Genomic DNA, 14762 nt, shown 5'->3' with positions numbered 1-14762 from the left:
AAAGATTTCCCAAGCTTTAAACATCTCAAGGAGAACTGTGCAAGCCATCATATTGAAATGGAAGGAGCATCAGACTACTGCAAATCTACCAAGACCGTCCTTCCAAACTTTCTTCTCAAACAAGGAGAAAACTGATCAGAGATGCAGCCAAGAGGCCCATGATCACTCTGGATGAACTGCAGAGATCTACAGCTGAGGTGGGAGAGTCTGTCCATAGGACAACAATCAGTCATACACTGCACAAATCTGGCCTTTATGGAAGAGTGGCAAGAAGAAAGCCATTTCTCAAAGATATCCATAAAAAGTCTCGTTTAAAGTTTGCCACAAGCCACCTGGGAGACACACCAAACATGTGGAAGAAGGTGCTCTGGTCAGATGAAACCAAAATTGAACTTTTTGGCCACAATGCAAAACGATATGTTTGGCGTAAAAGCAACACAGCTCATCACCCTGAACACACCATCCCCACTGTCAAACATGGTGGTGGCAGCATCATGGTTTGGGCCTGCTTTTCTTCAGCAGGGACAGGGAAGATGGTTAAAATTGACGGGAAGATGGATGCAGCCAAATACAGGAACATTCTGGAAGAAAACCTGTTGGTATCTACACAAGACCTGAGACTGGGACGGAGATTTATCTTCCAACAGGACAATGATCCAAAACATTAAGCCAAATCTGCAATGGAATGGTTCAAAAATAAACGTATCCAGGTGTTAGAATGGCCAAGTCAAAGTCCAGACCTGAATCCAATCGAGAATCTGTGGAAAGAGCTGAAGACTGCTGTTCACAAACACTCTCCATCCAACCTCACTGAGCTCGAGCTATTTTGCAAGGAGGAATGGGCAAGAATGTCAGTCCCTCGATGTGCAAAACTGATAGAAACATACCCCAAGCGACTTGCAGCTGTAATTGGAGCAAAAGGTGGCGCTACAAAGTATTAACGCAAGGGGGCCGAATAATATTGCACGCCCCACTTTTCAGTTTTTTATTTGTTAAAAAAGTTTAAATTATCCAATAAATTTTGTTCTACTTCACGATTGTGTCCCACTTGTTGTTGATTCTTGACAAAAAATTAAAATTGTATATCTTTGTTTGAAGCCTGAAATGTGGCGAAAGGTTGCAAGGTTCAAGGGGGCCGAATACTTTTGCAAGGCACTGTATTTGTTGATTTATTTGGGTTAATAGGTAACACTTTATTTGACAGCGACATCATAAGACTGTCATAAGACTGTCATAATTATGACATGACACCATCATGGGCATTACAGAATTCTTATGACAGATGTCTTTAAGTGTCATTTGGCAAATGTTATGTCACTAACTCTATTGATCTCCAGCGTAGATCTTTTACATTCATTCAAAAGTGAGATAATTTGCCGGATAACACTAAATGACATCTGTTATAAGCATTCATTAATGCTCATAACAGTGTCATGTTATAAATATGACAGTCTTATGGCGCCACTGTCATATAAAGTGTTACTAAATCCCATAACTAGCAATTAATGAAACAACTGGAACAGTAACTGAAGAAAAAATTAGCACAGAACATGAATTTTGATTGTTATTTACATCTGTAGTGCTGCAATGCATGCTAGGAGGCATGTTGGACAACAACAGTGTTGACAGCAGTTGGCAGCAGAAGTTGACTGTCTCCCCCAAGGGAGCAGTGATGGCCAAATGAAGCTTCTGGAAGCAATGAAGCGTTGCAGCCAATTGGTTCAAAGCTTCATGGTGGTTCATTTGGTCTAATGACAGTGGTATGATGTCGCTGTCAAATAAAGTGTTGCCGGTTAATATCTTTTGGTGTAAATATCCCATAATACAGTGAAGACAGTTGCGGCTTATATTCCAGTGCGGAACAAATGAAAAAATGCCGTTTTCATGCCAAATTTGGTGGGTGGTGGCTTATATTCAGGTGCGCCTTATAGTGCGAAAATTACAGTAGTTCCACAAAAACGTTTTATGAAGTCATACCTGAAAGCTTACAGAAAGTCTGCTATTTAAAGTGGCCATTTAGAGTAAATTCTGGATCAAATTCTGGATTCTGAGTGACTTTGTCCAATTGCTAGCAAATTTGACTCACATATACCACACAAATAAGTAACACTAAATTATAAAGAATTATATTTTTTCATCATTTCATTTGAACGGACGTATTCATGTCATTGATTCATATTTTTAACTGGTCAATCCAAGTCCAAAAGAGAGGCACTAAGTGTTTTTCACATACCCTTAGGGCTAATTGTATGTCATGTACTTTGACCTGGCAAAGGTCAGCAGGTTGAACCACACCTAAAACACCCCTCAAACACACTCCACACCCTTCATGGTTGTTACGCTTTGTTTTTTGTTTTTATGTGTGTGTGTGTGTTTTTTAACCTGTGATTTTTTAATGGAATCTCCTAGTTTTTTGTGTTTTGTATTTCTGGGGAGTTCTTTACATATACATTGATACTGTATATTGACTGTAAATATATAATACAGTATGGTGTAATTTGCATTTCTATATACAGTAGTATTTCTTCATACGAACTGAATTCGTTCCAGGACCTGGTTTGTAAGTTAAAGTGGTCACATGTCGAGCAGAATTTTCCAATAAGAATACAGTATAATTTGATTAATTCATTCTACGGCCCAAGAACCTACGCCAAATCCTTAATAAATACTGCAGGTACAGTTACGTAGCAATTACACATAGCAAAACAAAGAAATTATTCATCCAAATCGGAGTTATAATAAAAATAATTAGGGTTGGGAACCTCTTGCTGCCGATCGATCGGGTCCGATCACGTCATTTTCAAAGTATCGTTATCGGCAAAAAAATATCGGACATGCCTTTTTTTAATATATATATATTTTTTAATTAAATCGTTTTCTAATTGTATTTAACGTTACAGACATAATATGTTACACTCATCCAGAGTCTTTAGTTTAGGCTTAAGGTAGAGTTATCAAATTTATCCCGTTAACGGCGGTAATTTTTTATTAATTTTTTTTTTATTTATCACGTTAAAATATTTAACGCAATTAACGCATGCGCTGCACGACCCACTCACGCATTGTCGCGTTCAATCTATGATGACACCGTTTTACCTATAGATAGCGCTAAAAGGCAGCGTATTATGAGTAGAGAGAATTTTGACAGCCTTTGGAACTTTTTTTTATGTGGCTAAAGCCTTACAATACCTCTCTCAGCAATTAAAAATAACATAGGAGGCAATGTGGGGATGAAAGGGAGTAGTTAATCATTTTCTTAGCGCCCTATGTTCTTTCCCAACGCAGAGAAGATATATCAATTGGTGTCCCTACGTACAGTCATGGTGGCACTTCCCATCATGCATTTGGGCAGAAGTTAAATGGCTGCAGTATCATTTACTGAAAGCTCAACAAATACACTAGATGGCAATATTTAGTTACAATATACAAAGTCACATTTATCCTTTAAGAATTACAAGTCTTTCTATCCTTGGATCCTTCTCACAGAAAGAATGTTAATAATGTAAATGCCATCTTGAGGATTTATTGTCATAATAAACAAATACAGTACTTATGTACTGTATGTTGAATGTATATATTCGTCCGAGTTTTATTCATTTTTTTTCTTAATGCATTGCCAAAATGTATATGATCGGGAAAAATTATCAGGAATGATTGGAATTGAATCGGGAGCAAAAAAAAAAAAACAAAAAAAAAAGCAATCGGATCGGGAAATATCAGGATCGGCAGATACTCAAACTAAATTGATCAGGATCGGCTCGGGAGCAAAAAAACATGATCGGAACAACCCTAGTTGATAGCAATTGTTTCTTCAAAATGGATAAGTGTCAAGACTTTTGTTAGGGACTGTACATACATAAATAAAAATCCAAATAAACTGGCAAATTTCCCTTTTTTAGTTTTTAAAGCATACATATACACACATTACATTCCGTGTCATAAGCGTGTGTTTGTTGACACCGTTAGGGGGAATTCCAGTAGGCCCCAAATAGTGCTCGCTCTGCATCGCCTGTCCAGCTGCACTCATAGCACAAGTCGCAGTGGTGAAGGAATTTGGTGTCTGGTGCTTGTCGACAGTGGTGGTGGTAGGGGGGGGATTCCGTGTCTCTGGGGAGGGAAGTGAGCGTGCGCCACTTGAGCGTCAACAATGGCGGCGCGAGCTGTGAAGCAGGTGTCACCTTTCAGCTCACAATCACCATTATGTGCACGACAAATATTCACAATGGCCGAGTGGCTGGCTGGGTGGCATCCTGGAAGTCTGCTGACGTGAGAGCTTATTGCTCTTTTTGTGGGGGGGTTGAAACCTGACACGTCTGACTAAAGATGATTGCGTTTGATGGTGCGCCTGGTGTTCCCCACAGACTGAGGGAGCGCCGGGACGGCCCCTTCCTCGCCACCTCGTCCCACGGTCCGGCCACACCAACTGCTGAGATTTTCAGCCAGGACGTCTTCAACCAGCTATTCGACATGCTTGACCAGTGAGTTTACCCAAAACACTGGAGTAACTACCACTTTTCGATAAAAAGGCCTAAATCGAGACATTGTATAGTGCAGGACTGTCAAACTCATCCATGTCTTTTGTCAGCCAACCTATATAAATACCGTATTTGTCTGACTATAGGTCACACTGGTGTAAAAGTCACACTAGCCACAGAATGTACAATGAAGAGGGGAAGAAAAACATTTATAAATCACACTGGCGCATTTTTGACGTAATTCTCCATAGATATGGACGTAAAACAGTCCCGATTCTTGGTTAAAAGCAACAAAAAAAACATGGAGTTAACATTTATTTTATGTAAATATGTCGAAGTACAATGCTAGTCTGTTAGTGAATACAGCCAGCGGCCTAATGTAAACAGAGATTTTCCATTGAAAATTCCTGTGAATAAATGCTTAAATCCCCGAATTCTCCATAGATATGGATGTAAAACAGTCTCGATTCTTGGTTAAAAGCAAAAAAAAAAAAAAAAAAAAAAAAAAAAACAAAAAAAAACAAAAAAAAAAAAAGTGCAGGTAGCATTTATTTAACGTAAATATTGCGAACTATGAGACTAGTCAGAAAGGAAATTAGTGGCCGCAATATGTAAACATATAGAGCTTTTTCCGTTGAAAATTCTTCTGAATAAATGCTTAAATCCCTGAATTCTTTATGGATATGGACATAAAACAGTCTCAAATCTTGGTTAAAAGCCAAAAAAAAAAAAAAACGTGCAGGTAGCATTTATTTTACGTTAATATGTTGAAGTACAATGCTAGTCTGTTAGTAAATGTAGATAGCGGCCGCCTTATGTAAACAGAGATTTTCCGGTGAAAATTCCTGTGAATAAATGCTTAAATCCCCGAATTCTCCATAGATATGGACGTAAAACAGTCTTGATTCTTGGTTAAAAGCAAAACAAAAAACAAAAAAAAACATGCAGGTAGCATTTATTTAACATAAATATTGCGAATTATGAGAATAGTCAGTAAGGAAATTAGTGGCCGCAATATGTAAACATATAGAGCTTTTCCCGTTGACAATTCTTCTGAATAAATGCTTAAATCCCTGAATTCTTCATAGATATGGACGTAAAACAGTCTCAAATCTTGGTTAAAAGCCCCCCCCAAAAAAACGTGCAGTTAGCATTTATTTTACGTAAATATGTCGAAGTACAATGCTAGTCTGTTAGTAAATGTAGCTAGCGGCTGCCTTATGTAAACAGAGCTTTTCCGGGGAAAATTCTTGTGAATAAATGCTTAAATACCCGAATTGTTTATATATATGGACGTAAAACAGTCTTGATTCTTGGTTAAAAGCGAGAAAAACAAAAACAAAAAAAACGTGCAGTTAGCATTTATTTTACGTAAATATTGCGAACTATGATGATTGCCGAATTTAAACCTCACATTTAGTTGGTTTGCCCCTGACTGTTGAAGTGAGAGAAAACACCATGGCGAGCTCAAAGGAGCTGTCTGAGGCCTTCAGAAAGACCATTGTTGACGCTTATGAGTCCGGTAAGGGATTTCAAAAGATCTCAAAAGATTATAAAACCAGCCATTCCACTGTCCGGAAAATAGTCTACAAGTGGAGGACATTCAAAACAACTGCCAACATGCCCAGGTCTGGCCGTCCAAGCAAGTTTACCCCAAGAGCAGACCACAAAATGCTGAAAGAAGTCTCCAAAAACCCTAAAATGTCATCACGGGACCTACAGCTGGCTCTTGCTATTATTGATGTGAAAGTGCATGCCTCTATAATCAGAAAGAGACTTCACAATCTTAACCTTCATGGGAGGCGTGCAAGGAAGAAACCTTTGCTCTCCAAGAAGAACGTGAAGGCCAGACTGAAGTTTGCCAGAATGAATGTAAACAAAGATCAGCACTTCTGGCATAATGTTCTTTGGACATATGAATCTAAAATTGAATTATTTGGACACTAGAACAGGCGTAAACCCAATACAGCATTCCAGGAAAAGAACCTCATACCAACTGTGAAGCAGGGAGGTGGAAGTGTCATGGTTTGGGGATGCTTTGCTGCAGCAGGACCTGACCAGCTCACCATCATAGAATCCACCACGAATTCTATCGTGAGGATGCTTGAGGAGCATGTGAGATCATCTGTGGAAAAAATTAATGCTGAAGCGACACTGGACCCTGCAACATGACAGTGACCCAAAACATAACAGTAAATCCACCAAGGACTGGCTGAAAAGCAAGAAATGGATAATCCAGGAATGGCCGAGTCAAAGCCCACATCTTAATCCTATTGAGATGATGTGGGGTGACTTGAAACGGGAATTCATGTTGTATTCTATGATGGTGAGCTGGCCAGGTCCTGCTGTAGCAAAGCATCCCCAAACCGTGACACTTCCACCTCCTCCATGCTTTACAGTTGGTATGAGGTTCTTTTCCTTGAATGCTGTATTGGGCTTACGCCAAACATGTCCTCTGTTCTTATGTCCAAATAATTCAATTTTAGATTCATCTGTCCAAAGAATATTATTCCAGAAGTCCTGGTCTTTGTCTACATTCACTCTGGCAAACCTCAGTCTGGCCTTCTTGGAGAGCAAAGATTTCCTCCTTGCCCACCTCACATGAAGGTTAAGCTTGTGAAGTCTCATTCTGATTAGAGAAGCATGCACTTTCACATCAACAGTAGCAAGAGCCTGCTGTAGGTCCCGTGATGACATTTTGGGGTTTTTGGAGACTTCTTTTAGCAGTCTTCTCTCGGGTTGAACTTGCTTGGACGGCCAGACCAGTGCATGCTGGTAGTTGTTTTGTATGTCCTCCACTTGTAAACTATTTTCCGGACAGTGGAATGGCTGATTTCATATTCTTTTAAGATTTTTTGAAATCACTTACCAGACTCATAAGCGTCTACATTCTTCTTTTTGAAAGCCTCAGACAGCTCCTTTGATCTCACCATGGTGTTTCACCAAGTTATTTCAGCCAAAATGGGTAACACTAGCTATTGTGTCCTAACTTTTTTCTCAGTTGAAATATGCATTTTTGTTTATATACAGTGGGGCAAATAAGTATTTAGTCAACCACTAATTGTGCAAGTTCTCCCACTTGAAAATATTACAGAGGCCTGTAATTGTCAACATGGGTAAGCCTCAACCATGAGAGACAGAATGTGGGGAAAAAAACAGAAAATCACATTGTTTGATTATTAAAGAATTTATTTGCAAATCCTGGTGGAAAATAAGTATTTGGTCTATACCAAAAGTTCATCTCAATACTTTGTTATGTACCCTTTGTTGGCAATAACGGAGACCAAACGTTTTCTGTAACTCTTCACAAGCTTTCACACACTGTTGCTGGTATTTTGGCCCATAACTCCATGCCGATCTCCTCGAGAGCAGTGATGTTTTGGGGCTGTCGTTCGGCAACAAGGACTTTCAACTCCCTTCTCACCCCGTGGCATCAAAATGATAACAAGAACAGGGAGCAAAAATCCCAGAACCCCACGGGGGGACCTAGTGAATGACCTACAGAGAGCTGGGACCACCGTAACAAAGGCTACTATCAGTAACACAATGCGCCGCCAGGGACTCAAATCCTGCACAGCCAGACGTGTCCCCCTGCTGAAGAAAGTACACGTCCAGCCCCGTCTGTGGTTCGCTAGAGCATTTGGATGACCCAGAAGAGGACTGGGAAAATGTGTTATGGTCAGATGAAACCAAAATCGAACTTTTGGGTAGAAACACAGGTTCTCTTGTTTGGAGGAAAAAGAATACTGAATTGCACCATACCCACTGTGAAGCATGGGGGTGGAAACATCATGCTTTGGAGCTGTTTTTCTGCAAAGGGACCAGGATGACTGATCTGTGTAAAGGAAAGAATGAATGGGGCCATGTATCGAGAGATTTTGAGTGAAAATCTCCTTCCATCAGCAAGGGCATTGAAGATGAGAAGTGGCTGGGTCTTTTAGCATGACAATGATCCCAAACGCACAGCCAGGGCAACAAAGGAGTGGCTTCGTAAGAAGCATTTTAAGGTCCTGGAGTGGCCTAGCCAGTCTCCAGGTCTCAACCCCATAGAAAATCTGTGGAGGGAGTTGAAAGTCCGTGTTGCCCAATGACAGCCCCAAAACTTCACTGCTCTAGAGGAGATCTGCATGGAGGAATGGGCCAAAATATCAGCAACAGTGTGTGAAAAGCTTGTGAAGAGTTACAGAAAACGTACATAACAAAGTATTGAGATGAACTTTTGGTATTGACCAAATACTTATTTTCCACCATGATTTGCAAATAAATTACTTAAAAATCAAACTGTGATTTTCTGGGTTTTTTCCCACATTCTGTCTCTCATGGTTGAGGTTTACCCATGTTGACAATTACAGGCCTCTCTAGTATTTTCAAGCGGGAGAATTTGCACAATTAGCGGTTGACTAAATACTTATTTGCCCCACTGTATTTAGTTTAACGAGTAAAACTGTGTTAATTTTTGTTGTTTACCTGCAATTAAATCACGTTCTTTTCCATAGATACAGAAAAACAAGCTCAGACATTGATATGTGATCATTTCTTAATAAAGAACTGAATATTCAATGGAGTGTCCTATTTTTTTCACATGACTGTTTAAGAGGTTAAATTAAAAAATTAAATGAAATCGAATTAAATACTCTTCGATTTATGGCATCTTTCATTATGGACTACAGAAATTTTTTATGAATTTATTGCAAGTCAATACACCTGATTTGTTATCGCAGGCCACACAAAATGATGTAGCCTTCAGGCCACCATTTTGACACCAGTATTATAGTCGCACGCTATAACTTAAGCTCATACATTATACCCTAAAAAATTCCTCGCTTCAGCTTTTTCACATGTTAATTTGGACATATTAAAATCCATTTAGCACTGGAATTTTGCATGTAAGTGATCAGTTAATTCCTTCTTTTATCTGGTTTTCTCCCTGCTGTTTTGTGCATCAGCTCCTCCATACATTCAGTGTTCGGCGAGGGTCCACCTCACGTCTCGACGGGGAATACCATTCAAATCAGCATGGACTGCATCACCATGCACGAGCCTGACGACGCGCTAGCTGTGAGTAACATTGCTTTTAAGGAAGACAATAGCAGAAGGCCGAGCCTAAAATGGCCGAATGAAAGCGAAATATTTATCCCAACATCTTTTTACCAAAGTTGTGTCATCATCAGTTTCCGTAAGAAAACTCATGTTTTAGATAATTACCGTATTGGCCCCATTATAAGACGGTGTTTTTGCATTGAAATAAGACTGAAAAAGCGGGGGTCGTCTTATACTCGCGGTCTAGACGTTATACTCATTCACGGCTCTGGATGGCGCCAGATATCATTGAAGCGATGTTCTGTCATGATTAATCTCAGCTACTCTCAAGTTTAACCAGTTTGCATTATTTTATTGCAATGTTTTTCCTTATTCAGATTTGTTTCAAGACGACAGTTGCAGTTAGACTGCACTTTGATGGTTAATGCAGTTATTGCAATTTTGTTGTTTTATCACAATAGATTGGTTTATTTTAGGGCTATCAAACAATTAAAATTTTTAATCAAGATAATTACAGCTTAAAAATTAATTAATCGTAATTAATCGCAATTCAAACCATCTATAAAATATGCCATATTTTTCTGTAAATTATTGTTGGAATGGAAAGAAACGACACAAGACGGTCGTATACATTCAACATACAGTAAGTACTGTATTTGTTAATTATAATAATAAATCAACAAGATGGCATTAACATTATTAACATTCTGTTAAAGCGATCCATGGATAGAAAGATTTGTAGTTCTGAAAAGATAAATGTTAGTACAAGTTATAGAAATTTTATATTAAAACCCCAGCTTAAAAATTAATTAATCGTAATTAATCGCAATTCAAAGCATCTATAAAATATGCCATATTTTTCTGTAAATTATTGTTGGAATGGAAAGAAACGACACAAGACGGTCGTATACATTCAACATACAGTAAGTACTGTATTTGTTAATTATAATAATAAATCAACAAGATGGCATTAACATTATTAACATTCTGTTAAAGCGATCCATGGATAGAAAGATTTGTAGTTCTTAAAAGATAAATGTTAGTACAAGTTATAGAAATTTTATATTAAAACCCCTCTTAATGTTTTCGTTTTAATAAAATTTGTAAAATTTTCAATCAAAAAATAAACTAGTAACTCGCCATTGTTGATGTCAATAATTACACAATGCTCATGGTGCTGAAACCCATAAAATCAGTCGCAACCGAGCGCCAGCAGAGGGCGACAAAACACCAAAAAACAAGTAACAAGTGGACATTATACTGTGCTGTCATTTTAATCTGTTTGAGCGGGGCATGTGCGTTAAATGCATTAATATTTTAACGTGATTACCGGTAATTTAAAAAATTAACTACCGCCCATTAACGCGATAATTTTGACAGCCCTAGTTTATTTACATTTCAAAAACCAGAAGCCATTCATTTACGAATGTGATTGCACTTTAGTTTACATTAGAGATGTCCCAGTCGATCGGGATGCCGATCGATCGGGTCCGATCACGTAATTTTCAAAGTATCGGAATCGGCACAAAAATATCGGCCATGCCTTTTTTAAATATATATATATATATTTTTTTATTAAATCGTTTTCTAATTGTATTTAACGTTACAGACATAATATGTTTCACTCTTCCAGAGTCTTTAGTTTAGGCTTAAGGTAGGGTTATCAAATTTGTCCTTTTAACGGCGGTAATTAATATTTTTAAAAATGTATCACGTTAAAATATTTAACGCAATTAATGCATGCGCTGCACGACCCACTCACGCATTGTCGCGTTCAATCTGTAATGGCGCCGTTTTACCTATACAGAGAGCTAAAAGGCAACGTAAAATGAGTAGAGTGAATTTTGGCAGCCTTTGGAGCCTTTTTTTAATTGGCTAAAACCTTACAATCCCTCTCCCTACGATTAGAAACATCATGGGAAGCAATGTGGGGAAGCAAGGTAGCAATTGATCTTTATCTCAACACCTTATGTTATTTGCCAACGCAGAGAAGATATATCAATTGATAGCACTACGCACAGTCATGGTTCCACTTCCCATCATGCATTTGGGCATGACTACAGTATCATTTACTGAAAGCTCAACAAATACACTAGATGGCAATATTTAGTCAAAATATACAAAGCCACAAGTCTTTCTATCGGTGGATCCCTCTCACAGAAAGAATGTTAATAATGTAAATGCCATCTTGAGGATTTATTGTCATAATAAACAAATACAGTACTTATGTACTGTATGTTGAATGTATATATTCGTCCGAGTTTTATTCATTTTTTTCTTAATGCATTGCCAAAATGTATATGATCGGGAAAAATTATCGGGAATGATTGGAATTGAATCGGGAGCAAAAAAAAGCAATCGGATCGGGAAATATCGGGATCGGCAGATACTCAAACTAAAACGATTGGGATCGGATCGGGAGCAAAAAAACATTATCGGAACAACCCTAGTTTACATATATAAATGTTCAGATATTAGGATTTGAATGAGGCAAAATAACATGCTTTTTCGCTCAAATATATTGTTATAATAATTTGTTTCAGATGTACTGTAATTATTTTCTGTATAAAAATTAATTTGGTGTTCAAAAAGTTTTTTTTTCAGACTTGAGTCTTGAAAAAGAGGGAGTCGTCTTATAATCAGGGCCTTCTTATATTCGGGCCAATACGGTATTTTGAACTTTGCTATTTCCGATGACACATTTCATGATGAGTGACCGTGAAGTAAAATGAGTAGCAGGTGACTTTCGCTTTGAGTGGATGGAACTTCCAGGGGTTGGCAGTCATCAAGTCGTACGACAGTCTCCCCGTGACAATGGAATTTCCCCGGGACAGACTTTGATGCAGAACAGCTTGGCGAGTGGCGCTATCAGCAGATGTTGTCTGAGAGGGCTCCTCTGATATGATCTCACTGTGCGCTTTGACCCCTGTGGATCCCCTTAGGGCGGGTGTGACGACGATGGGGTCGGAGATTCGTTCATGTAGCTGACGATGTGCTTTGAAAAGTTTCCTTTCCCTTTCGACATGCAATGATGGAGATGGCTTTTAGCTTATGATGACACAAGTTCAAAATTTGGTAGCCGTCTGACCAAATCTCTGTTTTGGGTTAATCCTCAAAGAAACATTTAAAATGGCGACTATACCACAAAAACGCCTGAAATTTAGGATGAGCTATTTTTTGAAGGTACTGGCTAAAATTACCCAGAAATGCACACTTCAAACTAATGTACCAAACTTCCTTAATGTCTCCGCTAGAGTTGTCCAATAATTAATGACTTTTAACTAGGGTTGTTCCGATCATGTTTTTTTGCTCCTGATCCGATCCCGATTGTTTTAGTTTGAGTATCTGCCGATCCCGATATTTCCCGATCCGATTGCTTTTTTTTTTTGCTCCCGATTTAATTCCAATCATTCCCGATAATTTTTCCCGATCATATACATTTTGGCAATGCATTAAGAAAAAAATGAATAAAACTCAGACGAATATATACATTCAACATACAGTACATAAGTACTGTATTTGTTTATTATGACAATAATTCAACAAGATGGCATTTACATTATTAACATTCTTTCTGTGAGAGGGATCCACGGATAGAAAGACTTGTAATTCTTAAAGGATAAATGTGACTTTGTATATCGTGACTAAATATTGCCATCTAGTGTATTTGTTGAGCTTTCAGTATATGATACTGTAGCCTTTAACTGTTCTGCCCAAATGCATGATGGGAAGTGCAACCATGACTGTGCGTAGTGGCACCAATTGATATATCTTCTGTGCGTTGAGAAATATGATAGGGTGTTAAGAAAAAGATCATCTACTATCTTTCTTCCCCACAATGCTTCCCACAATATTTGTAATTGTTGAGAGAGGGATTTTAAGGCTTTAGCAAATTAAAAAAAGGCTTCAAAGACTGTCAAAATTCACTCTACTCATTTTACGCTGCCTATTAGCTCTATATATAGGTAAAACGGCGCCATTATAGATTGAACGTGACAATGCATGGGTGGATCGTGCAGCGCATACATTAATTGCGTTAAATATTTTAACGTTATCAATTTTTTAAAATTTAATTCCCGCCGTTAACGCAATAAATTTGATAGCCCTACTTTAAGCCAAAACTAAAGACTCTGGATGAGTGTAAGACATTTTGTCTGTAACGTTAAATACAATTAGAAAACGATTTAATTAATATATATATGTGTATATATTAAAAAAGGCATGTCCGATCATTTTTTTGCCGATTCCGATACTTTGAAAATGACGTGATCGGACCCGATCGATCCGCATCCCGATCGATCGGAACAGCTTTACTTTTAACCAATAATCGGTATCTCTATATTGTCCAACTACCAAAATCCGATACCGATATCAAAACTATACACTTAACGTGTTATTGCTAATTGTATTGTAATGCCCCACCGGATGCTTTAATAATGATAAATGTAACAACTTCAAGGTTTTTCAAAAAGAAAACCATTCTGTGAAAAATAGGAGAACAACTTCAACTGACGTTATAGAAGATTAATGTCCGTATGAATAATATGAATTGAAATCAGCCAAAATGTCCATAATTAAATGAAACAAATCATTCACCAATAAATCACGCTCACAGTTGTTACTCCAAAGAGCCGCTAGAGGGTGACTAAAGCATTACAAATACAGGTAGCCAATCATAGGACATGCCAATGCAATGACAATTCCCAAGAAGCGTTTTGCTGGGATTTTGCAAAGATTTTTTTTTATTTTTTTACTTTTCGTAGAGACTATTGATTTCTGGTAACACGTTAGTTATATGTAATGTGTTTATAATTCATTATTTTTTAATCATTTATTGTTTTCCACTATGAATGCAAATGTCTGCTCACATAACAAATCTTTGTTTGGAGACATCTATTAAGCATAACTGTAGCGCTAAATTGTAATTTAAATTTACAATTAACATTCACTATAAAGTTAACATGCATATTGGCCCAAAACCTGTATGGGAAAACCAATGCTGATATTATCCAATATCATTTTAAAATGCTTTTGCATTTTATTACATTTCTTAGTGACTATTTCTTTCTGGTAATACATTAGTTATATGTAATGTGTAAATAATTCATTACTTTTCAATCATTTATTGTTTTGCACCATGAAAACAAATGTTCTGCTCACATAACAAATCTTAGTTTCAAGACATCTATTGGTCAATAAGCATAACTGCTTTACTAAACTGTGACCAGCTTTTGTACAATGGCAGAA

At 37.8% G+C, this 14762-nt stretch overlaps 1 protein-coding gene across 3 annotated transcripts in view; it reads left to right on the top strand.

Annotated features, from left to right (window-relative positions):
• The window catches only part of tp63 (tumor protein p63), a 99557-nt gene that overhangs the window by 9337 nt on the left and 75458 nt on the right, over positions 1–14762 (top strand). For all 3 annotated transcript variants that reach the window (XM_057841579.1, XM_057841580.1, XM_057841582.1), the window contains exons 2-3: positions 4362–4478; positions 9422–9533. In XM_057841579.1, the coding sequence (XP_057697562.1) occupies positions 4362–4478; positions 9422–9533 (229 nt within the window). The remainder of the gene's footprint in view (positions 1–4361; positions 4479–9421; positions 9534–14762) is intronic.

The sequence above is a fragment of the Corythoichthys intestinalis genome, chromosome 7 (genome assembly GCF_030265065.1).
Source record: "Corythoichthys intestinalis isolate RoL2023-P3 chromosome 7, ASM3026506v1, whole genome shotgun sequence".
Lineage (NCBI taxonomy): Eukaryota > Metazoa > Chordata > Actinopteri > Syngnathiformes > Syngnathidae > Corythoichthys > Corythoichthys intestinalis.
Note: the sequence above shows the minus strand (reverse complement) of the source record. Positions and strands in the feature narration are given on the sequence as shown.